Here is a 22461-nt window from a genome sequence, read left to right as displayed (position 1 = left end):
CTCATCATGGTCCTTTTTTTTTACTTGTCGTGTAATGTGTGAGCAAACAGGCAGCAGTTCCTTAAAAAAAGTTCATTTATTTTTACATTAGAACAGTAAACAGGTCAGAGGGTATCAGGAGGCAGAAGGTGTCTATCAGTCATAAATAAAGACAACTTAGGGAATGGATCTAAATAAATATGCAACAGAAGAATCTGCAGCAGCTGTCAAACTGAACTCCATCCACCAACACACAAAAACACACACACGCACACACACTGAGTGAGCTTCAGTCGTACTAACATCACAGAACGTTTCAAACAACCTAAAGCAAGAAAACAATGCAGTAGTCAAAATGCAAAAACTACAGATTCAGAGGCCTTGGTAGCTGGGTTTTTTTTTTAACTAACAGACTTTGTTAATTTATGAGTCATTAATATTGTTATCTTGTCTGGTGGGGGTTGGGGGGTTTGGAGCATAGCTGGAATATTGAGTGGTAGGCTAGCTGCTCCTTTCTTCCAGTGTTCATGCTAATCGAAGCCAAACACAACCTGACGTTGACTTAAAACATGAAATTCACACAAATGTTTTGCCGACACAAAGACAACAGCTGCCGCTTTAAGATTCACCTATCAGCCAGGTAAAGAACTTCCTATGTGGGTGTGGAATCCTTTTCGGATCAGGGCTGGTTTCATCAGGACGTGAGGTTACTTAAGGGCGTCGTTTGTCTGCTGGGTGGATTTCAGCGCTAACCTCATTCACAACGTGAGATCCGGAGGTAGAAGATCTTCAGGAGGTCCGCTGACCTGAGCAGAAGCTTTGGTCACGAGTGACACCTGAGTGAATTCCATTTCCTGGAGGACGCCAGGGTTTAGTCCATTTAGTCAACTTTAAATTATCCTGTTACAACCGTGTTCTGCATAGGAAGACTTCGGTTTTTTGTTGTTTTTTTTGTCAAATTTGAATTTTCATTCAGGCAGTAAATGTGTTGTCAAACATGAAAATGTGAACTGATTTTCCATCAGGCATCTTGTGTCACATCAGAGTTCTTCTATTTGCTGAATGATTTTTACAAACGTCCACGTTTCCGTTGAGTCGAGCCTGAGACAGTGACGCTCGCTTCTGTGACAACATTTGAATTTCTGTCCCTGAGCAAACACAAACGACCTGATCGGAATTTTTGAGAATCATCAGTGCAAAGTTTCTTTAGTGGTTTTTTTTTTTTGCTTTTCTGGATGAAAAATCAAAATCATAACAAAAAGAACCCAAACAGGAGCTGGAAAAGGCTGGTGCTCTAGTCTCTACTCTCTCTACAGCACCACAGGAATGCTACGTGTCCACCACTTGTCCACAAACACAGGAAAGAAATGCCCTGAACGTCAGCATGTCGACGGAAAAAGGAGCATAAACCATTTCAGATCGAGAATAAAGCTCCTGATTGGGTGATCGATGGGGACAGGACTGAGGAGCTCCAATCAGAGCTGTGTTTTATCAATGTGAACAGAATTGGTCCTCTTTCATGACCTTTGACCCCTCCTACCAGCTTTTTAACCCCATCCGTCTGCTGATGACATGTTTTGCTAGCGACACCTTCCTGGGGGGGTGGGGGAAGGGTCAGAGGTCAAGACAGGACAAACCATGTCGCACCATCGGTGAGAAAACGTCTCAGCGACCCCGGGGTTGAGTTGCAGAATGGATGGTTGTGATGTCGGAGGGGTGGGCCTCGGTTCAGTGTCGTGAGCGTTTGGTGGGCGGGGCCAGGCTGCGCTCCGACAGGCCGAGTCTGATGAGCTCCGAGTGGAAGAACTGCTGCAGGCGGTGGCCGGCTTTGGCCTCGTTGGTTTGACGTGGATTGTACTGAAGACAGTTGGAGAACATCAGGTCCACGTCTGAGATGTAGTCACCTGGAGAGAAAGGGTGGGAGGGACAGACAGGAAGACGTTAACACCAATCAGCCATTTTTGCTATGTGAGAGTGAATTCCAACCAATTGCATCCAAGGAGACGGAGAAACACTGGAATAAAAATCTATTTCCCACATCTGAACATCCCTTCATGTCCAGATTAAATTCAAACTTTAAAATATGGAAATATTCTAATTTGTCAGTAAAACTTAACAGATATGACTCCGCCGATCACATAGCAACCCAGCTGACTGTAAGCAGGTGTGTGTGTGTGTGTGTGTGTGTGTGTGTTCTCTTACTTGCGGTCTGATATTCACAGTTGTTGACTTTCTCTCTGATGGTGCTCAGAGCGATCGGTTTCTTGATGATGTCATAGTAGTCAGGAACCTGCAGACAGGTGGAAAAACTGTTTATGGGGAGTCCAGGTGTGTGTGTGTCTTTGAGCGTGTGTGTGTGTGTGTGTGTGTGTGTGTGTACCTGAGTCCTGGAGACTAGTTTCATGAAGGGCCAACTGTCCTCGTGTCGAACCAGCTCCACCGTCAGCTGCTCGCAGGCCGACAGCTCGTGAACTCCCTGATTCCTGCCGGAGGAGCGCCGGGTGGATGAAGACGAGGATGTCAAAGATGAAGAACAAGACGAAGAAGAAGGAAGGACGGGTTTGGAAGGTTTGGCGGTTGAAGCGACCTCTGGGTGGAGCGAGCAGAGTCGGCGGGTTAATGTTTACTTGTTTGTTCCAGCTGCTGTAAGTCAGAATCTGTTTGCTGCTTTCTGATTGGCTACTCACCTGCATACGTCCTCTTGCGGGGTTGGCTCTGATTGGGTGATGTCCTGCTTTTGCTGTTTAGCGGGAGGACTTCCTGGCTCAGACGTGCACTGACCCGCGTCCCGGAGCGGGGTGGAGCTTTAGCCGCGTTTGCCTTCACTGTGGGGGGCGTGGTCTTTTTTCCTGAGGACCTGTGATTGGATAGAGCGAGTAATAAAGAAACACTTTGTTTTTAAAAACATTCTGACTGAATCCAACTGAGAGCGATGAGACGATGAGACGGCTACAACAGATACTGACTTGGCAGCTGATGAGTTTTTTCCAGCTGAGGCGCTGCTGTTTTTGGGTGTGGCTTGCTGATTCTTGGGCGTGGCCTGCTGATTCTTGGGTGTGGCCTGCTGTCGTTTGGGCATGCTCTGTTGGCTCTTGCCTTTGGGGATCGGGGCCTGGCTCTTCTTGGTGCTGGGGAGGACGACAGAAGTTGAGAAGCTGCTTTCTGAGGTGGAAACCCGACGTTGAAATGTTTCCACTCTCACCTCGCTACGACCACCTCCTCTTCCTCTGACTCCTCTTCCTCATCTGACTCCTCCTCTTCCTCGTCTGACTCCTCCTCCTCCTCTTCCTGCTCTTCCAAGCCCTCTTCCTCGTCTTCCTCCTCGTCAATAGACGAGCGCTGGCGGGACGGGAGGCGGCTGGATCTCTGTTTGGGTCGACAGTCGGGACAGAACCAGTCGCCCTCTGGAACCGACTGACAGCAGAACCACAATCAGAGTGTTAGCATGATGCTAATGCTGCATCACCTTCCCATAGATTTATACTGTGTTTCATGGGTTCCACCTGGTCACGTGACTCGTGTTTACCTTGAGGCGGGGCCTCAAACAGTGGGTATGGTGTCCCCTGTCGCAGCTGTCACAAAGCAGCATGTTGTCGGCGTCTCCTTTGCGTCTGCAGATGCGACAGCGGGCGTTGAGGATGGAGCGAGACCAGCGGATGCTTCGCTCCAGACTGGACAGGTGGACAAACACCTGGACACAAACAGCGGCGCGTTAAAACCCCACAGGAAATGACCGACAGACAGGAAGTGCTCACTAAACGCAGACTGACCTGAGACAGACTGGAGCAGGACTGCAGGGACTCCCTCCATCGCTCCAACACCGTCTTGCTGACGCGACCGCTGTCGCTGCCGTCTGACAGACAGACAGATACACAGACAGGTGGTGAGACAGGTGGTGTTTGGTGCTGATTTAAAACTCATGACATCACCAGGTTGCTCAGATGAAGACTGTCCTACCGTCACTGGCCTGGTCTTCCTCTCTCTTCTTCTTCTTTGTTTTCTGGTCCTTCTTTGAGTCTTCCTCACCTGAACAGGAAACAGACGATTGTTTAAAGGTTGTTCGAGCGGAGATCCTCTCGACAAGCTCTTATCAACTCCCGACAAAAAGGAAGTGCTCACCTAGCGGAGGTTTGAGGAAGCGCCGCTCGATGCCGTGCTCGATGTGAGCAAGGGCATCGGCCAGGACTCGAACCGCCCTGCTGACCGCCTGGGGGGTCCCGTTGCCGCTGCAGGAGGCCCCGCCGTCAGACCGCAGCTCCAGCAGTCTGAACAAACACAAATACATGATAAACAACAACGAGCACAGGTGTCAGGCATGTTTTCTTTTGTTAGATCGGGCCTCGATCCCGGACCTCGGGTTGGGTGCGTACCTGTCTCTGGTTCTCAGGTGTGCGGACGAATCCACCTCCATCGGCTCTACTTCAGCGACGGCGTTCTCTTTCCCGTCAGAACACAACAACTCGTAGTTCCCGGCTTCCAGCGCTGAGCGCCACACCTGTCTGTGCATCGCCTGAGGACAGACAGACAGGTGAGTGGACCGTCACCTGCTGTGTGTGACGTTCACCACCAGGTGTGTGTTTGTACCTTTAGGGTTCCAAGCGTTCCCTGGTGGATCCGGTCCTCGATGTCCAGCAGCAGGTCCCTCAGTCGGACTTCCATCACAGTCTCAGCTGTAGCAGTGCATTCTGGGACGGAACGAGACGACTCCGGGTTATCTGGACAAACAGAACAGGTGTGTTTATGTTAACCTGTGTGTTTACCAGTTTCTTTTCCTGTTTTTATTTCCCTGTGTGTTTGTTTACCTGTGTGTATCGTTTACCTGTGTGTTTTATTTACCTGTATGTTTTATTTACCTGTGTGTTTTATTTACCTGTATGTTTTATTTACCTGTGTTTTATTTACCTGTGTTTTATTTACCTGTGTGTTTTGTTTACCTGTGTGTATTGTTTACCTGTGTGTATTGTTTACCTGTGTGTATTGTTTGCCTGTGTGTTTTATTTGCCTGTGTGTTTTGTTTACCTGTGTGTTTTGTTTACCTGTGTGTATTGTTTACCTGTGTGTATTGTTTACCTGTGTGATTGTACTTGCTCCTGTCAGACGTCTGCAGCAGCTCGTACAGCCTCTCCCGCTCCTGCAACAGCGCCTCCTTCAGGCTGCTCTCCCGGTGCCCCCGGGGGTTCAGGGCCTCGATCAGCTGGTCCACCTCTTCCACGGAGCTGTAGAAGGACCACTGGTTGGGGCGTTTGACCGGCGGCCCACAGCTGTGGAGGGGGGCGGGACTTGAGCCGACGCTGTAGGTCAGAGGTCATTATCACGGTTAGAAATCTCTCTGACGTCCTCGTGTTTGATCCACAGGACGAGAACAGGATGCGCTGACCTACCTTCCCTCTGCAGGCTCCTCTTTGACGTCCTCCTCGTCCTCGATGGGGGCTGCAGTGTCCTGTGTGGGTTTGGGGCGCGGCTGCAGCATGTCCTCCGTCAGACCGAAGCAGTCGTCTTCCACGAACAGAGTGGAGGCGGAGGGGAAGAGCCAGTAGCGGCGGTACAGGCGGTCTCTGCCCAGAGGCAACAGGCAGGTGCAGGCCGCCGCCTTCTGGATCCGCTCCTGCAGCTCCCGGACCTGCAGGGGGGTGGGGGGGAGACAAACAGGTTGGATCAGACTTTGACTCCAATGGGTTCCCGTCCCATGGGGAGTCCATCGTCTGATCCTCACCTTCTCCTGCTCCTTCTCCTTTTCCTCCGGAGTCAAACTGGTCGGGGGAGAGGCCGGGGGTTTGGGCTCACAGGTCAAAGGCTGCTGTTTGTCTTTCTCATCGAGTTTCACTAATGGACAGAAGACAAAGTCATGACTCAGGAGAAAAGACAAATACAGTAGAACCTTGAGGTACGAGTTTAATCCGTTTCGTTACGGAGCTCGCAAGTCCAGCAAATTTTCCTTGTTCAAAATAAAAAGAATCACCTAAAAAGTCCCAAACCTCCTATATTGTGAAAAAAACACCAACCCGTGGTAAACAACGAGATCCGGTCTCAGCTCAGATTTTGCTCATATGTCGAACAAAAATATGGACAGAGCAACGGCTAGCATCTCAAAAAACTCGTATCTTGTGGTTCTGCTGTAGATGACAACAGTTCTGTTTGTGTTTTTTGTTGTTGTTTTTTGTACCTTTACTATTTACGTTTTGCTCATCTGCAGAATTTTGTCCCTCAACAGTGACCCTGTGGACAGAAACAACATTATAGTCATCCACTTAACCCACTTCCATTAGTTTCACACACTGGACGTGACACTGGAACAGCACAGACGACATTTTGACAATTTTAGACACTTGAATTTTTTGTTCAAACGGTTTCTCTCCGATTGCTTCCCTTGGGACAGACTTTTACAGTCAATGACAAAAATCACGAGTCGGTTGTTTCTCTTACATGAGTGTCTGGACTCCTTCTTTCAGTCTCTCCTCCTTCTCCTTCATCCTCTGCTCCTGAGCCTTCAGCTTCTCCTCCTTACGAAGACGAACTCTGGAGAAAAAGGAGGATCAGGATCACATCAGGATCAACGCTGTTGTGTGAAGACGTGTGTGTGTGTGTGCGTGGGTTTGTATGTACGCTCCTTTGTTGTGTACACGTTGTGTGTACCTGTGTGCCGCCTCCTCTCTCTCGCGCCGGTGTTGTTCGGCCCTGATCTCTCTCAGCTCCTGTTTGGCGGCTCTCTGCTCCTCCACGCAGTCTTCGATCAGATCTCTGCTGGACGCCAACGTCAGCAGCTTCCCCACCAGAGCCTGCAAGATCCGCAGCTTCTCTCCTGTGGAACAGATCAGTGATGATCAATACCACTCAATAATCATCTAAACCGATCACTGGAGGCTGTTGGGTAGGGCTGGGGAGGTCAACCTGGGGTCAGGTCGTACACCGCCGTGTTCGACAGCCTCTTCAGCAGCGCCGGCTCGGCCAATCGGAGCTCGACGCACGGGTCGTCCATCAGCGTGAAGCCGCCCTGCTTCTGGTAGCGGAACTTGGCGTTGCCGTGGGAACAGTCGGCGCCGGACGCCAGGATGTGCAGCCGCAGGATCTCAGACAGCGTGCAGCTGTCCAGGTCCAACTGCTTCAGGCTGGAGCCCTGATGCAGCTGAGGCCAGGCGGCGGCCAATGAGGCGACGGCGCTGAGCGCCGACTGGGTGGCGTCTGAGTCGTCGTCCAGAGCCTCCGACAGGTCTACACACCAAACACACACATTATACACACACAACAATAATCAGATGGGGTTGGGACTGAGCCCGGTGTGTGTGTGTGTGTGTGTGTGTGTGTGTCCCACCTTCAGCCTGTTCTTTAGCCATGTCCTCCTGCTCCTCATCCAGAGCCTGAAAGATGGCCGACAGGAAGAAAAACAGCAGCTCACACAGAGGACCTTCAGGGTCAGAACCGACCAGAGCCTCTTCTAGAACCTCTGTGGACAAACAGAACATCTGATAGAACCAACAGAACCTCCACAGAGACAGGAAGTGTGTCTGAAGAAGAAGGGATGAATGAGGGGCGCTGCGTCCTGACCCAGAGAGACTCCGTCTGAGAACTCGTCCTTCAGGTCGAAGGCTTCCCCGAAGGCCCGCAGGAACTCCAGAACCATCAGAGCTTCTCCGAACAGCTCGGCTGGGAGGCGGGTCCTCACCGGAACCGGGCAGGGCAGGTCCTGGGAGAAACAAAACACACGTTATAAATACGATTTTTAAATTTTAAATTCAAACTGACGACGAGCCAGTGTTGCCGTGTTGTGTCCTCTGACCTTCAGATCTTCACACTCCATGTCTTCTCTGGGTTTGTTCCACAGTTTCAGACGTTCGGCATATTTCTTCTTCTCCTCCTTCAGCTTTTCTCGTTCCTGAAAATATGATCAAACCTCCTTTATTCACATTTTTTTTTATTTTACAGACAGGATAATGATCTCTTTGTGCGACTTACCTTCTCTTTCTCCAGCTTCCTGCGCTCCTTCTCCTCTCTTCTCCTCTGTTTCTCCTCCTCAAACCTCCTCCGGTGCTCTTCCTTCAGCCGCTCCTTGTCCTCTCTCTCCTTCCTTTTGGTCTCCTGCGCCTCCTCCCGCTCCTTCTTCAGCCGGGCTTTGTCCTGAGCCGCCGCGGCCATCTCCTCCCTGTGCTGCTGGAGCTTTAGCTTTTCTGACGCCTTGAGCAGCGGCGATCCCACCTGGACACACACACACGAATCCCCTCAGCCTTTATCGATCGGAAGTTTTACTAATCAATAATATCCAGATGTTTTCTTAAAATTTAAACACTCACATGCAAAAATCCCAAAAATAAAACTTCAAATGATTGGAAAGCCATAACCCTTACCTGGCCAAGTGAGACACGCCCTCCACCTTTAGGGGAGGAGCTAAAGGGGAACTGGGGCGGTGTGTCAGGGAAGAACTGCGAGAAGCTCTGTTCAGACAGTTGGTACTTCATCACTGCAGAAGGCTGAGAAACAAAGTTGGGGGGGGGGTGTGATCAAACAGACACAAGACAGGAAGTACAGACAGGAAGTACGGCAGAACCTCGAGATACGACTTATTGGAGATACGAGGTGTCACGTTGTCCATATTTTTATTCAACACACGAGTAAAATCAGAGTCATGGAACAAATTAAACTCGCATCTGGAGGTTCTACTGCACAGGTGAGTGTTTTGATTGGTTGGTGTTTTCACCTTGATGACGATGGTCCCGTTCTTGGGCTCACAGTGCTGCTTGAACAGGAGCTTCAGCCTCTCTCTGGACACGGTGGCTTTCCTACGGCTGGAAGAAGGAAACGACAAAACACGGTGATGAACGAACAAAACTCACTTTGTCTGAGCTGAAATCAGGATGCTGAAGCGTCCCGGACAGGAACAGAGGACGTCCTCACCTGATCTCATTGGCTCTGACTGTGAACAGCTCGCTGCGGTTGTCCCCAGTCATCCTGACGGTGTACTTAAACATGGAGGGGCTCAGAGGCTTCTTCTTCCTGCAGACAAACCAAAAAACACTGAAGCTCTCTGATCTGATGTTTGATTTAATCAGATCAGAGGTGACCTTTGACCTACTGACCCATTGATCTGTGGCAAGAAACTCTGGAAGGCTTCATCATCGCTGTCGCTGTCACTGATGACGATGGTGTCATCGTTGTCTGGTTTAGCGTAGCCGTTAGCAGCAGGCGATCCATTAGCACAGGAATGAGGAGACTGAACCCGCACGATCTCACACACACACGAATGTCTACAAATAGAATACACACAAAAACACACACACACACACACACACACAGAACTTGTGAACAAACAGTTGTTTATTTCATCTGCATCTGTCTGCTGCCGAGTCGCTACGGCACAAAGAGTCTTTAAAGTCTTTAAATGCTACATGCTCCAGTAGCTACAGTGGATTATCATAATCAACAGTGACTGACAGTTTATGATTTCAAAAACTGGTGGAGAGTTCCTTGAAGTGTGTTATTCTTCTCAAGGATTAAATTACTGTAATCATGTTTGGGTTTTTTTAATTTATTGTACAGCAACATGATATTACGAGCTTTTAACAGTTTTCTAGTGTTTTGTAGAGTCCATCATTTGTGGTGGACAGACATCCAGAAGTCCAGTGAAACGATGTAAACTTGATTATTATTTTTCCGTGTATTTTTTTGGAATACCAACATATAATCAAGAACAACTGAACTCTAAATGACCTGAACATGTACTTGATTTCATTAGGTGTTGTTTTCTAAGTCCTGTTATTGTTTCTGGTCAGTCTAAGGGAATAGAACTTTAGTACTTATGACATTTAATTGACCTCAATTGATTATAGATATTTAATGAATAACGACTCATGAACAACCTCTAGGCACCACTTGTGTTTGTATTTTGAGGACTATCCGTTCACAATAAACAGTCTATATTAACCTGACCAGTGCAGCTTGAATTAACTTTTACAGAGAATTTTATTTGTCTTCTGATGACCACTTGCATAACATGTCACTACTCACTACTGTTGCTATGGTGACATGCCAAAAGCACACCGATTACTGAGCTCGTTTTGTATCTCACAGCTCCGACGTCCTGCAGCATTCTAGAGACGCTCACAGGTGAGTCTGTTCCCCTGTACCCTCCCGGTACCTGGCTCCGTTGCGTCCCGTCACGTCCACCGTCTCCCCGGGGAAGAAGCGGTCTTTGATGAAGACGTAGATGTCCTCACAGAGCTCCGACAGCCTGCAGCGGTGGCTCATGGAGGCCAGGTGCAGGAGAGGGACCACCAGGGACGGGGGGAAGCTCTGCAGACTCTGCTTGGCCCGCCGCTCGCTCTCCACCGCCTCCAGGTAGGTCAAGCCCGCTCGCCCGGTCAGCGCACAGCTCCACACCAAACTGTTGCACAGGATGGTCCGCTCGAAAAACTCACTGAGGAAAGGGGGGGGGGAGAGTGACGTCATCACACAACGCATTGAGACATCAGTGATCAACATGGCTTCTGCTCCAGACAGGGAATCATCTCATTCCTCCATTACAACATTGTAGGAACTTCTCACTTTCTACCTGATCAATAAAGACACAGTCAGGTCAAACAGATCCATGACTACTAAATATCTCAGAGACAAACCAATCGATTATTTTAGAAGAATTATCGATCAGATCCTAGTTTTGTTTAGTTTTTTTCTTCCGGCAGAAGCAAACCGGGGGAGGTTTGGACCTCACCTGTCCGGTCCTGAGCAGGTGAACGCGTCCTCTGACCCGGCTCCAGCCTGGGGGGGGGGGTTTACCGGTGGGGGTGGGAGGTTAAAAAAAAGAAGTACCGAGTCGGGCCCGTTCCTCCCGGCTAACGGCTAAAACACGCCGAGCTAAACGGAAACTGTCAGCTTAGCGTCGGTTAGCTAAAAGAAGCTAACAGCCGCGAGCACGGCTAGCCAGCTAGCTAACTCGATACGTAACACCTGTCCACTTTTAAACCAATAATACCGGATCGAACCGGGTTCATTCGATGCGAACGGAGAGTTTTACTCGTTTTCGAGCGAGTAAACATTTAGTTTCTCAGTCTGGGTGAAGTTGCTTTTGTTTCTAGTGTCTGGAAGTTTGCCAACCGGGCAACTGTCAGGGCGACACACGAACTTCTCCTCCAGCTGGACCAACGGAACCCGCAGGTGGGACAGCCGAGCCGAGCCGAGCCAAACCGGGGTGGTGGTGGTGGTGGGGATACTCACTCGTAGCTCCTGAAGATCTCATGGGTGATTTTACACAAGAAGACCTCCTCGTCCGGTTGTAAATCCGCTGGAGGTTTTTGTCGGATGAAGGCTTTTCTGTGGAGAAGCGGCATGTCTCCAGGTCCGCTTCCACCGGCAGAACTTTGAAAAAAAAAAGGAGGGAAACCGAGTCAGAAAAGCCCAATCTGGTACACAAAACTCTCACGAAACAAAATAAAGTCCAACTCGGGATTAAAACTGGAAGACTGAAGTGAAAATCCTGCGTGAAAAAGCGAGTAAAAACAGTGAGGAGCGCAGCGGGTCTTTTGTTAGACTCCGTGTTAATCTGCCCACATGGAAATGTGCTGTTCACGCAGGACAAACTCACAATATCACATCATAACAATAGGAACACGCACAGCGCCTCCTTTAAAACTAGAACACACTAGAAAATTATTCCCAACGGGCTTTACCGAGTTGTGTTACGATGGACAGAGAATCTGCGGCACAAATTGAAGAAGTAGTCTCCCGTCTGCAAGCGGCTCACACTGGCGGCTTGTTGACCAAGTTTTCATCCACTTCACGGACCGACAACACGATGGGAAATGTCACAACTTTCGCAACAGACTTTAATTCATGTACATTATTAGGATTAATTTTAGTGACGACAGGGCTTTTATTATCAAAAATATTTTTAAAAATATTAATTAATGAAAACTTATTTTCTGCAGGAACACATTATTCTATTCAAATATCTTTGCACTTCTTTTTCACTTCGAATAATTGATTCTTTCTACCATTAATAAACCATCCTGCAAGAGATGAAAGGATGTTTCATAAATCAACATGAAAACAACACAAACACACAGGAGAAAGGAAAAGAATTTACCTTGATTGAAAGAACACTGGGCTGTGGTCAGGTAGATCAATCAGTAATTGAGTCATTTATTTTAACTTTTATCGTATGAGATTTTATCTCCCGTTTAAACAGTTAACAACATTAAAGGTCACAATGAAAGTTATACAGTTGGTGTTGTCAGTCCAGTTTCGTAAAACAAAGACTTTAATCTTTCAAAGCGTTGGATAAATGAAAGTCATCAACCGAAAGTGAACATCTTTTGTTTCCGAATTAAATTGGGTCCTTGAATGCACCAAACGTAGTGACTGAGTAGGCGGAGCTTCACGAACCTCGGGACAGCCGCAGGACCGCGATGACGAGGGGGAGTGATGACGTCAGAAGGAAACGATGAGTGATGACAGAGTGGGTAACGGTAGAAAATGAGTCACCAGAAAACCGAGAATTGGTTGAAATTAAAATACTATACCAGTGTAAACAAATAATAACCCGAGACAGAAATAATACATTTTAGTTATTTGTCACGAAAATAATTATAATAATATATTACTAATAATATATTACATATAATATTATATATAATATTTTTCTGAGTGTAGATGTCTATAAAATCAACAAATGACATCATGATGACATCAGTTGAACCGTACCATAGAAGCTGAGAGGTCAGGCAGGCATGAAGCACTCAGCGGGTAACGAATCAGTTTTCACCAGAGCCAGATTCAGTTTAATGAATTCCAAATCAACACGCGTTAAACCAGTTTCAACCAGTTCACACACACATCTTTATAAAAACGGGTTTCGTAACCATGACAGGAAGTTTACCCCTGATGTCACAGCTGCAGTGAAACTGCACCATCAGCAGCGGTTCAAATTAGCCTTACGCTAACACCGAGCTTGCATGCTTACATCTCATCAGTTTGGAGTAAAGGGTGTGATAAGCGTGACAGTCAACATATCTGACCTAAAATACTATTTAACAGTCATAATAATAAAATCTTACTCAAACTACAAAATGAGGTTCTCAAAAACCTCAAGCTAGTGAAATTTGACTAAACGTCAGGTTAGCTTAGCATAAGCACATATTTCCTTGATGATAAACTGTATGAACTGTAAGATTTATAAATATGTGAAGTTTCTTCGGGTTTAATGGTGCAACCTGATTTTTGCGACCACCGCTTTGAAACTACTTAGTAGTTAAATAAAACTGAGATCAGTCGAGCTCAGATTTTATAAAACCGACGTAACTTGGAGACCCGTTCCTGTTGAGGAAGCAGATCCGTCCACGTCGGGTCGGATCAGAGGACCCTGTACAGGTGGATCTGTCTGAGGGCCTCAGGGTCCGTGTCTCTGCCCAGGTACACGTCATAATCCACAGGGAGTTCCTCCACCCAGCCCGGCTGCAGCGCCTCCTAGTGGTCACGAACAAGAAGTGGTTAGTCATAGGTGAAGATCCAAAGTCGTGTGTGTGTGTGTGCGTGTATGTGTGTGTGTGTGTGTGTGTGAGTGTTACCTCCAGAGTGTTCAGAGTCTCCTGCAGACTAGGAACCGTGACCAGCAGACAACCTTTCTTCCTGAAATTCTCCATGATGATCCTCCAAGCTCTGAGAACATGAAGGACCAATTAGAAGACATCCAGCGATGCTGCAGAGCACGAGTGATATTTTATTCAGTTCTGACCTTATTTGTTCACAGGGTTCCATGAAGAATTCAAAGACGTTGTTCATGACGAGAACGTCGGCGTTCTGCAGCAGAACCTTCTGCAGGCAGACGTCTGTGTGGAAAACCTGGAGGAAGTTGTAGGAATCAGAACCTACCGTTGGTCAGGTGTGAGTTTGTTATGATTTAAAGTTATGGGGTGTGTGGGGGTTTGTGTGAGTCAGTTGAACCTGGATTCTGTCTGTCAGGCTGTACTTCTGCAGGACATCGTTCTGTAGTTTGACGAACTCTCCACTGAGCTCCAGACCAATCAGCTGAGCTGCAGAGCTGAACACGTAACCCTAAATACACACACACACACACACACACACACACACACACACACACACACACACACACACACACAGAAACACAACAGCATCAGAAACAATGCACAAATTGTTGCAGGTGGTTCTACTGGGTTCTACTCGGTTCATCCCGGTTCTACTGGGTTTATCCTGGTTCTATTGGGTTCTGCTGGGTTCATCCCGGCTCTACTGACCCCGTACAGGACGGCCCCCAGCCTGGAGCCCACGTCCACCAGCATCCGTCCAGTGAGGTCTGGAAGAACGTTCTGGAACAGAAACTGAAGCTCTGGAATGGAGAAGGAGTGAGAGATGAAGTCTGTGGGAGGAAGAGGAGAACAAGATGAAGGCCGGGATCTGGCGGGGCACCAGTGAGGATGAGGATGAGGATGAGGATGAAGACGTGTTCTGACCCAGAGGTGCGGTCCTGTGGGAGCCACAGTGGAGACAGTAGGACCGGCTCAGGGTTCCCTCCTCACACAGGGCGTCCACCTGATCTTCATCGTACAGGAAGCCGTCGACGTGAACCGTGGGACGAGAACGCTGCTGCATCTGGAGCATCATCATCGTCATCATCACTATCATCATCATCGTCATCATCATCGTCATCATCACTATCATCATCATCACTATCATCATCATCGTCACCATCATCATCATCATCACCATCATCATCACCATCATCACCACCATCATCATCATCATCATCATCATCGTCGTCAGCAGGATGGCAGAAATACTGCTACTGTAGTACTACAGTATTACTGCAGTATACTAAAGTATACAGTACCTTGCTGTATGCAGTAGTACTACAATAGTACTACAGTATTACTGCACTATACTACGGTACCTTGCTGTAAACAGTAGTACTACAGTATTACTAAGATACCTTGCTGTATAAAGTAGTAATACAGTAGTACTACGGTACCTTGCTATATGTAGTAGTAATACAGTAGAACTACAGTAGTAATATGGTACCTTGATGTATGGAGTAGTAATACAGTATTAGTACAGTACCTTGCTGTATGCAGTAGTACTACAGTAGTCCTACAGTAGTCCTACAGTACCTTGCTGTATGCAGTAGTAATACAGTAGTACTACAGTAGTCCTACAGTACCTTGCTGTATGCAGTAGTAATACAGTAGTACCTCAGTACCTTGCTGTATGCAGTAGTACTACAGTAGTACCTCAGTACCTTGCTGTATGCAGTAGTACTACAGTAGTACCTCAGTACCTTGCTGTATGCAGTAGTACTACAGTAGTACCTCAGTACCTTGCTGTATGCAGTAGTACTACAGTAGTACCTCAGTACCTTGCTGTATGCAGTAGTACTACAGTAGTACCTCAGTACCTTGCTGTATGCAGTAGTACTACAGTAGTACCTCAGTACCTTGCTGTATGCAGTACTCTCAGAGGGGAACATGGCCTCCACAGGCAGACTGGCTCTCAGTTCGTCTGCGATGTTTCGTAGAATTATCTTCCTGTTGTCTGACAGCGGTTCGTCCAACTCGTCTGCAGAACAAAACCATTAGAGATGAATTAATGAAATAATGACGTCAATGAATTAAACACTGAATGAATTAAAATCTGTGACATCATCACAGTTGAAACTCGACTACACACTTCGTGTTTTGTTTTTTAAATAATGACTCTACCTGAGTTTCTGATCCAGTTCAGCAGCTTGGAGAGTTCAGACGGGTTCACCCTGTTCAGGAGCTGCTTCAGTTCTGACTTCGCCTCAGAAAAGTTCATCTTCCAACAACAAACGCTCAGAAATGTGTTTCAAACTCGGTTCAGTCGGAGCTCCGGACAGAGGCGCTCGGAAACGTGTCTTTTTTATTTAAGGTGGAACCTAAAACCTCAAATTCACGTAGGCATCATTCTTCAGTACTAAACCTGTAGTCTACCTTAAGAAGGCAGACCCAGGAAGCAGTAGTGTTTTCTTGTGTGTGTTTTTTTTCAAACCTTTATTGACTTTGTCTTTTTCGTTACACTGACATTTTCTCAACAAAATACAGTACAGTAGTGTGTAATTGTAAAAAGAGTCCAGACAAACTGGAGTTTAGTTTGATAATAATAATTAATGACTAATTAGTTAGTGATAATTTTTCATTCAACCAATGTGGAGGCCGTGGCGTGTAACTAAAGTTATTTTACAATTTATGTAAAATAATCGCTCTTTATTCCATTCATCACACATCCAGGCATTATTTAATAACTTTATACCTCCAGAATTACAACTTTACACATTTTAATTTTTATATTTTGTAATAAAATGTGATTTATAATTTATACCTTCAGAATTACAACTTACACTTGTTAGTTTTTATATTTTGTGATAAAATTTATAGTTTAGATATAATCTTACTTACAAGGTAAAATTGCTTTTGAAATGCTGTGAAATAAAGACAATAGAATAAACTTACAAAGTACGTTAAATAATAGCGCTGCAATTAACTATCAGTAAATTGATCGGTTATTCCTCTTTCTGTGTATTGTCCCAATCTATAAAACATAGGAAATCAGATACAAAAGGTCTACTTCTGTATGACACATTACGTATTCAGCTATCTTCCTTTATCAAAAGTATTGGATGACTAATTAGTTTATTCTTTATTAGAAAATGTAGTAGCACAAGGTCCGTCAGAGGGTGGCGCTAGTTTATTCCCAACTGCAATGAAACGAGAGAAGAAGAAGAACGACAGTCTGATGAATACTACTTCCGGGTCAGTGTATGTTGGATGACGTTCCTCTGGGAGAGTTCGACAGTTTTCCAGCTGCTGCTTCCTTAAACACACGGACTGTCGGTAAGAATGAACTAGTGATATTAAATTATTTAAATATCATCAATTAATTTCGAATGTGTTGTTTTCCTGAAAATCTCAGTGTCACCGTAATGTTAATCTCATACGGCTATCGGCTAACCCACATTCTCTGCCTACGGTAGTGGCTAACTGCTAAGCTATGTTAGCTCCTCTGTGAAGAGCTGACATGTTGTTTTCGTTCTGTAAATTAATTGCTGGCAGGACGGCAAATTGAAGGAACAGCCAATCAGCACGATTATCGATAACGTACTGTAATTACTCATCAATTGAGATATAATTTCCCCCAAAGTTGAGAAGTCATCGCGTGTTTTGGAATATTAGAAGCATCGTCAACCCTTAATCATAATCATTTTCTCTTTTTCCAACATCCATCTTCAATGTTTGGGCTTAGCTCCTCATTTATTTAGTGTAGACGAGTCTGTAAACGTGACATAGATTCATCACATCAGCCAGAAAATGTTGTTTATCATCATTACCTCTAATACAAATGTGTTTTATTGTCAGATCAGCTCCACATCCTGCCATTCAACAATATTAATAAATATTGTGGATTTAATGCAGGATTTTAATGGGTAAAAAAATCTCAGTTGTCCATCTTCACAGGTGTAAATACACAGAAAAGAAACCCGCCATCATTAAAGCATATTTCCTTTTGGAATGAACTTTCCTGTTGATTTTATTTTGTAATTTTTCTCATTTGCTAATAGGTTTATTTAGTTTGGGTTTTGTCACTGTTATCTTCTAGGTTTAGTTTGACTGAATAAACTTGCAAACACCTTTAAGCGTGACACAAACTACAAACAAAGCTGATGATATGTCCCTGTAATCATCATCAATGATCAACAGGGACATGGGTCAGGTTAGGCTATGGTTACCTCCACAGACTTGAGGCCGTTCTATTGATGTGATCATTCTAAATGTGTTGTGTTGCGTTTAAAGAAAACTGTGACTGTATATCTCCTCTCTCCTCTGTAAAGGAAGTTTGAAGCGTTGTTCTGCAACCTTCACCTGTCAGCTCACCTGCTGACTAACTGAGCGCGCTCAGTAGGGGGGCTCCCCTCAAAACGCACAAGTTTCGGTTCAACACTAAAGGTGAGTTGAAGCCTTTGCCTCCTGTGTTTGGAATATTAGCATCCACTCTATATCACGATATTCTAATGAGACAATCCCTAAACAGAAAATTATGTAAAAAAGATAAATGTCATTATGAAAAAATTGTGTTATCTGTATCTTCAGGATCAGTTTAGACCGCCATCATGGTGTTAGCTGACCTGGGGAGGAAGATCACCTCTGCGCTGAGGTCACTCAGCAATGCCACCATCATCAATGAAGAGGTAACTTTGACCCACAGAGGTTATGTGACGAGCGATGAGTAAGGTTGACTTTGATGAAGAGTAATATCTGTTTGTGTTCCAGGTGTTAAATGCTATGTTGAAGGAGGTGTGCGCTGCTCTGCTCGAGGCCGACGTCAACATCAAACTGGTGAAGCAGCTCAGAGAGAATGTCAGGTGAGTGGAAAACACCCGAGTCCCGATCCAGGACGGAACCCGGTCCGATCCAGCAGCTGAACCGTGTGCTTTTTGTCCCTGCAGGTCTGCCATAGATCTGGAGGAGATGGCGTCAGGTCTGAACAAGAGGAGGATGATCCAGCACGCCGTTTTCAAGGAGCTTGTCAAGGTCGGGTCTTCACACTTGGAGGAGTCTTGGCAGTTTTCTAGAATTTACATTGGATAAATATTTACCACCCCCCCTTCCAAAAAAAAAATACTGTGTATTTACAGCTGGTGGACCCTGGAGTAAAGGCTTGGACCCCAACCAAAGGAAAGAACAATGTCATCATGTTTGTTGGTCTACAGGGCAGCGGGAAAACTACTACCTGCTCCAAGGTGACGTCACAGGCCAGAGGCATGGCCCCGCCTCCTGCCTTAGTATACTGTAGATGTTGTATTGTGAAGCAGAGCGCCCCCTGCTGTTGGTTATCTGACTTTTTTTGGGGTTTTATTGTAGCTCGCATACTACTACCAGAGGAAAGGCTGGAAGACCTGCTTGATCTGTGCCGACACCTTCAGAGCCGGTAATCAACACGTCACACACACCCTCAACACTTCACACACACCTAAGACACTTCAAAAGCACCCATGACACTTCACACACCTACAACACGTCACATCCGTCTCACCTTGTCTGTGGCAGTTGTATTTATCCCCGATTTCTACTGAAACCTCAAACGTCTGATCCGTGAACTCCTTCCTGGTCGTCCATCTCTGACGCTCCTCCTCTCGTCTCTCAGGTGCCTTTGACCAGTTGAAACAGAACGCCACCAAAGCCAGAATCCCGTTCTACGGCAGGTGAGGTCTACCTCGATGGCTGGACGGGTGTAGGCCTGACCGTTGTGTGATGGTTGCCCCTTTGCGTTGTGTTCAGTTACACAGAGATGGACCCTGTGGTGATCGCCGCAGAGGGCGTGGACAAGTTCAAGACGGAGAACTTCGAGATCATCATCGTGGACACGAGCGGTCGACACAAACAGGAGGACTCACTGTTCGAGGAGATGTTGCAAGTGTCCAACGCTGTGGTGAGTCCCTGAATGCACCACCTCAGAACGGTGGAACTTACCTGAAGAAATGAAGAGGCGTCATGTCGATTTGTGACTGTTCCCATAGCAACCAGACAACATCGTTTACGTGATGGACGCGTCGATTGGCCAGGCCTGTGAGTCACAAGCCAAAGCTTTTAAAGACAAAGTGGACGTGGCGTCCGTGATCATCACCAAACTGGACGGCCATGCCAAAGGAGGAGGAGCTCTGAGCGCGTGAGACAACCTCCCTTTCTTCTGTGTTGGCTTTGTGTTGACATTTCTTCGTTTACCACTCGTTATTCTCGTTGACTGACATCATTCCCTTGTTTCCCGTCAGTGTGGCCGCCACCAGGAGTCCCATCATCTTCATCGGAACCGGAGAACACATAGACGACTTCGAGCCCTTCAAAACACAGCCGTTCATCAGCAAACTGCTCGGTAACGTCTTTGTGTTCCTGAATGTCTCTGTTGTGGTGTCTGGAGTAACTACAGTATTTTCCACACTATAAGGCGCACCTTCAATGAATGGGCTATTTTAAATCTTTTTTCATATATAAGGCGCACTGTTGCTTTTTGAGAAAATTAAAGGCTTCTAGGTGCGCCTTATAGTGCGGAAAATACTCGTTGCCTGAGGCGTTTCCACGGAAACCTTTAGTAACTTCTCTTCTCACCATCAGGAATGGGTGACATCGAGGGTTTAATCGACAGAGTGAACGAGCTGAAACTGGACGACAACGAGGAGCTGATCGACAAACTGAAACACGGTACGGACCTGAAGCTGGACGGCATTGTTAGAAAATGGAGTAAGTGAAGGTGCAGTGCATTGTGGGTATGATCAGTGACCTCTGACCTCCAGGGCAGTTCACGCTCAGAGACATGTACGAGCAGTTCCAGAACATCATGAAGATGGGACCTTTCGGACAGATTATGGTAAATACTCATGTCACATGACTTCTTTGCTGAGTCACGCATACGTGTGTGTGTGTGTGTGTGTGTGTGTACATGTGTTACTTGTTTCAAATATCTGTGATGCACTTCTGTGTCTGTGATGCGTTCAGGGGATGATTCCAGGATTTGGTACTGATTTCATGAGTAAAGGAAACGAACAGGAATCGATGGCGAGACTGAAAAAACTGATGACCATCATGGACAGCATGAACGACCAGGGTACCACACACGCATACACACACACACACACTGAGATACAAAAATGTAGTGAGATGTTTCCTCTTCTTCGCTGCTCTTCACTGGTCCGTGTCTCCTCCTTGTCTTCAGAGCTGGACAGTAAAGACGGAGCCAAGCTGTTCAGTAAGCAGCCCGGCAGGATCCAGAGGGTGGCTCGGGGGTCGGGCGTTGCCACCAGAGACGTCCAGGAGCTCCTGACCCAGTACACCAAGTTCGCCCAGATGGTCAAGAAGATGGGGGGCATCAAGGGACTCTTTAAGGGTAAGGGGGTGTGTGGTCTGGGTTGGTGGCAGAGCTTCTTGTGGGTCAGATGTGAGGAGTTGTAACCCATCTGATGCCTTTCAGGAGGAGACATGTCGAAGAACGTGAACCCCTCTCAGATGGCCAAACTCAACCAGCAGATGGCCAAAATGATGGACCCCCGCGTTTTGCATCACATGGGTGAGGCCCCGCCTACTCGCCACTCATTCTTTTCAAGGCACGGAGCCGTCCACTTCCGTCTCATCGTCATGGCGTCTCTTTTGTTTTCAGGCGGTATGGCTGGTCTCCAGTCAATGATGCGACAGTTCCAGCAGGGAGCCGCCGGCAACATGAAAGGCATGATGGGATTCAACAACATGTGACCGCCGACCAAGCAGCTGCCTTAATATGCTAAAAGCTTCACATAAAAGCTCCGCCTCTGACGGGAGGTCTTAGAGAAACAGGGGAGGGACAGCAGGAATATAGAGACAGTTGAAGCAGGAAGTTGGGAGTTTTGTTCTTCACAGAAAAATAAGGATTTCTGCTTTTAGAGAAAAACAGAATCAGATTTTTTTTTTTTTTAAAGGAGCAGTCCGACATTACAGGAAGCTGCTGCTTATTTCCTTCAGACGTTTCCCACCCCGTCTCCACACGGAGCTTTGGACGGTTCCTTTCAGTGGCGAAGCTGAAGATGAGCTGGTTGTTATTCGGCCTCATTAATTTAATTGTATGTTTGTGTATAAGATTTAAAGAGCAGAGATTCTGTCGTGATTGGATAAGAGGGCGCCACGTGATGATGATGATGATGATGATGATTAACGGTAGTAGGTGACAGTATTTTTGTCATATAATAAACATTTGTATTGCACCGTTTTAAACATTTGTCTGTTTTTATTTACCTTGCCGTGAGATGCAACGACAACATTAACATTTTTGAAACACTTAATGTAATATGATTATTATGAGAGCCTTCATGAGACATGTTGAAAATTCTGAGAAACTAAATTTAGCATAAAGAACATGCCATTTTTAGTCAGCAGGGTAATCTCATTGTCTAAAATTACCATGAACAACATTTCAGTGAAATACTTCAGTTAAAAAAGTAGCGAATTTGTCCAATTTTCATCAAAGACTACACTTAGATGTCTTTCATGGCAAAAATGATTTTCAAAGCCCCCTGAAGTACTAATATCACCTGTTGTGTTTATATAACCCCTCCTGGCATGGCAAAAGCCAGTCTAAAGATCAACTTGGTTCGACAGGAAGCGTCTTCCGGTCATCCAAGAGCCTTCGACCCCTCCAAACACACAAAGCCTTTGTCCAAACAGTAGGGATTGTCACATTTCTATTTATTCTTCAGTTGAGTCCAGTATCTCAGAGTATTTCACATTCCATTATGAGCATATAGAGGTAGTACTCAACAGTCAGTGGACTCTCTCGATAGCAACAGTGAACCACAAACTAGCAACACAGAGTCTCTACTTTTACGTTTCTGAAATCAAAAACTTACAGATTGAGTTTGTGTTTTCGGGGGTGAACTGTTCGTCACAGGGGTAGCCTGGTGGTGCAGTGGGTAGCGTTGTCACCGTACAGGAAGAAGAAAAACAATCCCTG

At 46.4% G+C, this 22461-nt stretch overlaps 3 protein-coding genes across 3 annotated transcripts; 1 reads left to right on the top strand and 2 right to left on the bottom strand.

Annotated features, from left to right (window-relative positions):
* Positions 1 to 57: 57 nt before the first annotated feature.
* baz1a (bromodomain adjacent to zinc finger domain, 1A) lies at positions 58 to 11730 on the bottom strand. Its single transcript, XM_068338689.1, has 30 exons — positions 11634 to 11730; positions 11182 to 11322; positions 10106 to 10384; positions 9048 to 9215; positions 8866 to 8964; positions 8669 to 8756; positions 8319 to 8441; positions 7930 to 8169; positions 7754 to 7849; positions 7522 to 7660; positions 7289 to 7420; positions 6868 to 7188; positions 6613 to 6778; positions 6403 to 6495; positions 6143 to 6195; positions 5693 to 5802; positions 5361 to 5599; positions 5050 to 5270; positions 4564 to 4694; positions 4350 to 4489; positions 4099 to 4244; positions 3937 to 4005; positions 3750 to 3832; positions 3506 to 3670; positions 3182 to 3393; positions 2946 to 3107; positions 2667 to 2836; positions 2360 to 2568; positions 2182 to 2269; positions 58 to 1883 (listed from the first exon to the last, which is right to left on the bottom strand). The coding sequence occupies exons 2-30, from the start codon at positions 11292 to 11294 to the stop codon at positions 1708 to 1710; spliced, it is 4431 nt and encodes a 1476-aa protein (XP_068194790.1). The 5' UTR covers positions 11295 to 11322; positions 11634 to 11730; the 3' UTR covers positions 58 to 1707.
* A 313-nt stretch (positions 11731 to 12043) lies between these two features.
* zgc:109986 (uncharacterized protein LOC553566 homolog) lies at positions 12044 to 15824 on the bottom strand. Its single transcript, XM_068339270.1, has 8 exons — positions 15675 to 15824; positions 15410 to 15531; positions 14433 to 14571; positions 14217 to 14338; positions 13906 to 14016; positions 13697 to 13803; positions 13530 to 13620; positions 12044 to 13428 (listed from the first exon to the last, which is right to left on the bottom strand). The coding sequence occupies exons 1-8, from the start codon at positions 15769 to 15771 to the stop codon at positions 13315 to 13317; spliced, it is 903 nt and encodes a 300-aa protein (XP_068195371.1). The 5' UTR covers positions 15772 to 15824; the 3' UTR covers positions 12044 to 13314.
* Positions 15825 to 16733: 909 nt separating this feature from the next.
* Positions 16734 to 21725, top strand: LOC137610760 (signal recognition particle subunit SRP54). The gene is made up of 17 exons (XM_068338554.1): positions 16734 to 16826; positions 17822 to 17936; positions 18081 to 18178; positions 18261 to 18352; positions 18437 to 18521; positions 18626 to 18730; positions 18852 to 18918; positions 19135 to 19192; positions 19269 to 19419; positions 19508 to 19656; positions 19760 to 19860; positions 20100 to 20186; positions 20279 to 20352; positions 20481 to 20589; positions 20698 to 20868; positions 20953 to 21048; positions 21139 to 21725. The coding sequence occupies exons 3-17, from the start codon at positions 18101 to 18103 to the stop codon at positions 21228 to 21230; spliced, it is 1515 nt and encodes a 504-aa protein (XP_068194655.1). The 5' UTR covers positions 16734 to 16826; positions 17822 to 17936; positions 18081 to 18100; the 3' UTR covers positions 21231 to 21725.
* Positions 21726 to 22461: the final 736 nt, after the last annotated feature.

This window comes from Antennarius striatus, chromosome 17 (genome assembly GCF_040054535.1).
Source record: "Antennarius striatus isolate MH-2024 chromosome 17, ASM4005453v1, whole genome shotgun sequence".
In the NCBI taxonomy this organism is placed as follows: Eukaryota; Metazoa; Chordata; class Actinopteri; order Lophiiformes; family Antennariidae; genus Antennarius; species Antennarius striatus.
The sequence above is the reverse complement of the archived record's forward strand: the minus strand, read 5'-3'. Positions and strand labels throughout refer to the sequence as shown.

Excerpts from the sequence above, each read along its gene's own strand:
- baz1a (XM_068338689.1), bottom strand. The coding sequence starts at position 11,294 with ATGCCGCTTCTCCACAGAAAAGCCTTCATCCGACAAAAACCTCCAGCG. Across the intron at positions 8,170-8,318 it reads GGCGTGTCTCACTTGGCCAG|GTGGGATCGCCGCTGCTCAA; the intron begins GTAAGGGTTATG and ends GTGTGTGTCCAG. Across the intron at positions 2,569-2,666 it reads CCGCAAGAGGACGTATGCAG|AGGTCGCTTCAACCGCCAAA; the intron begins GTGAGTAGCCAA and ends CGCTCCACCCAG.
- zgc:109986 (XM_068339270.1), bottom strand. The coding sequence starts at position 15,771 with ATGAACTTTTCTGAGGCGAAGTCAGAACTGAAGCAGCTCCTGAACAGG. Across the intron at positions 14,572-15,409 it reads AGAGTACTGCATACAGCAAG|ATGCAGCAGCGTTCTCGTCC; the intron begins GTACTGAGGTAC and ends ATGATGCTCCAG. Across the intron at positions 13,804-13,905 it reads GCCTGACAGACAGAATCCAG|GTTTTCCACACAGACGTCTG; the intron begins GTTCAACTGACT and ends AACTTCCTCCAG.
- LOC137610760 (XM_068338554.1), top strand. The coding sequence starts at position 18,101 with ATGGTGTTAGCTGACCTGGGGAGGAAGATCACCTCTGCGCTGAGGTCA. Across the intron at positions 19,420-19,507 it reads TGCAAGTGTCCAACGCTGTG|CAACCAGACAACATCGTTTA; the intron begins GTGAGTCCCTGA and ends CTGTTCCCATAG. Across the intron at positions 19,861-20,099 it reads GTTCATCAGCAAACTGCTCG|GAATGGGTGACATCGAGGGT; the intron begins GTAACGTCTTTG and ends TCTCACCATCAG.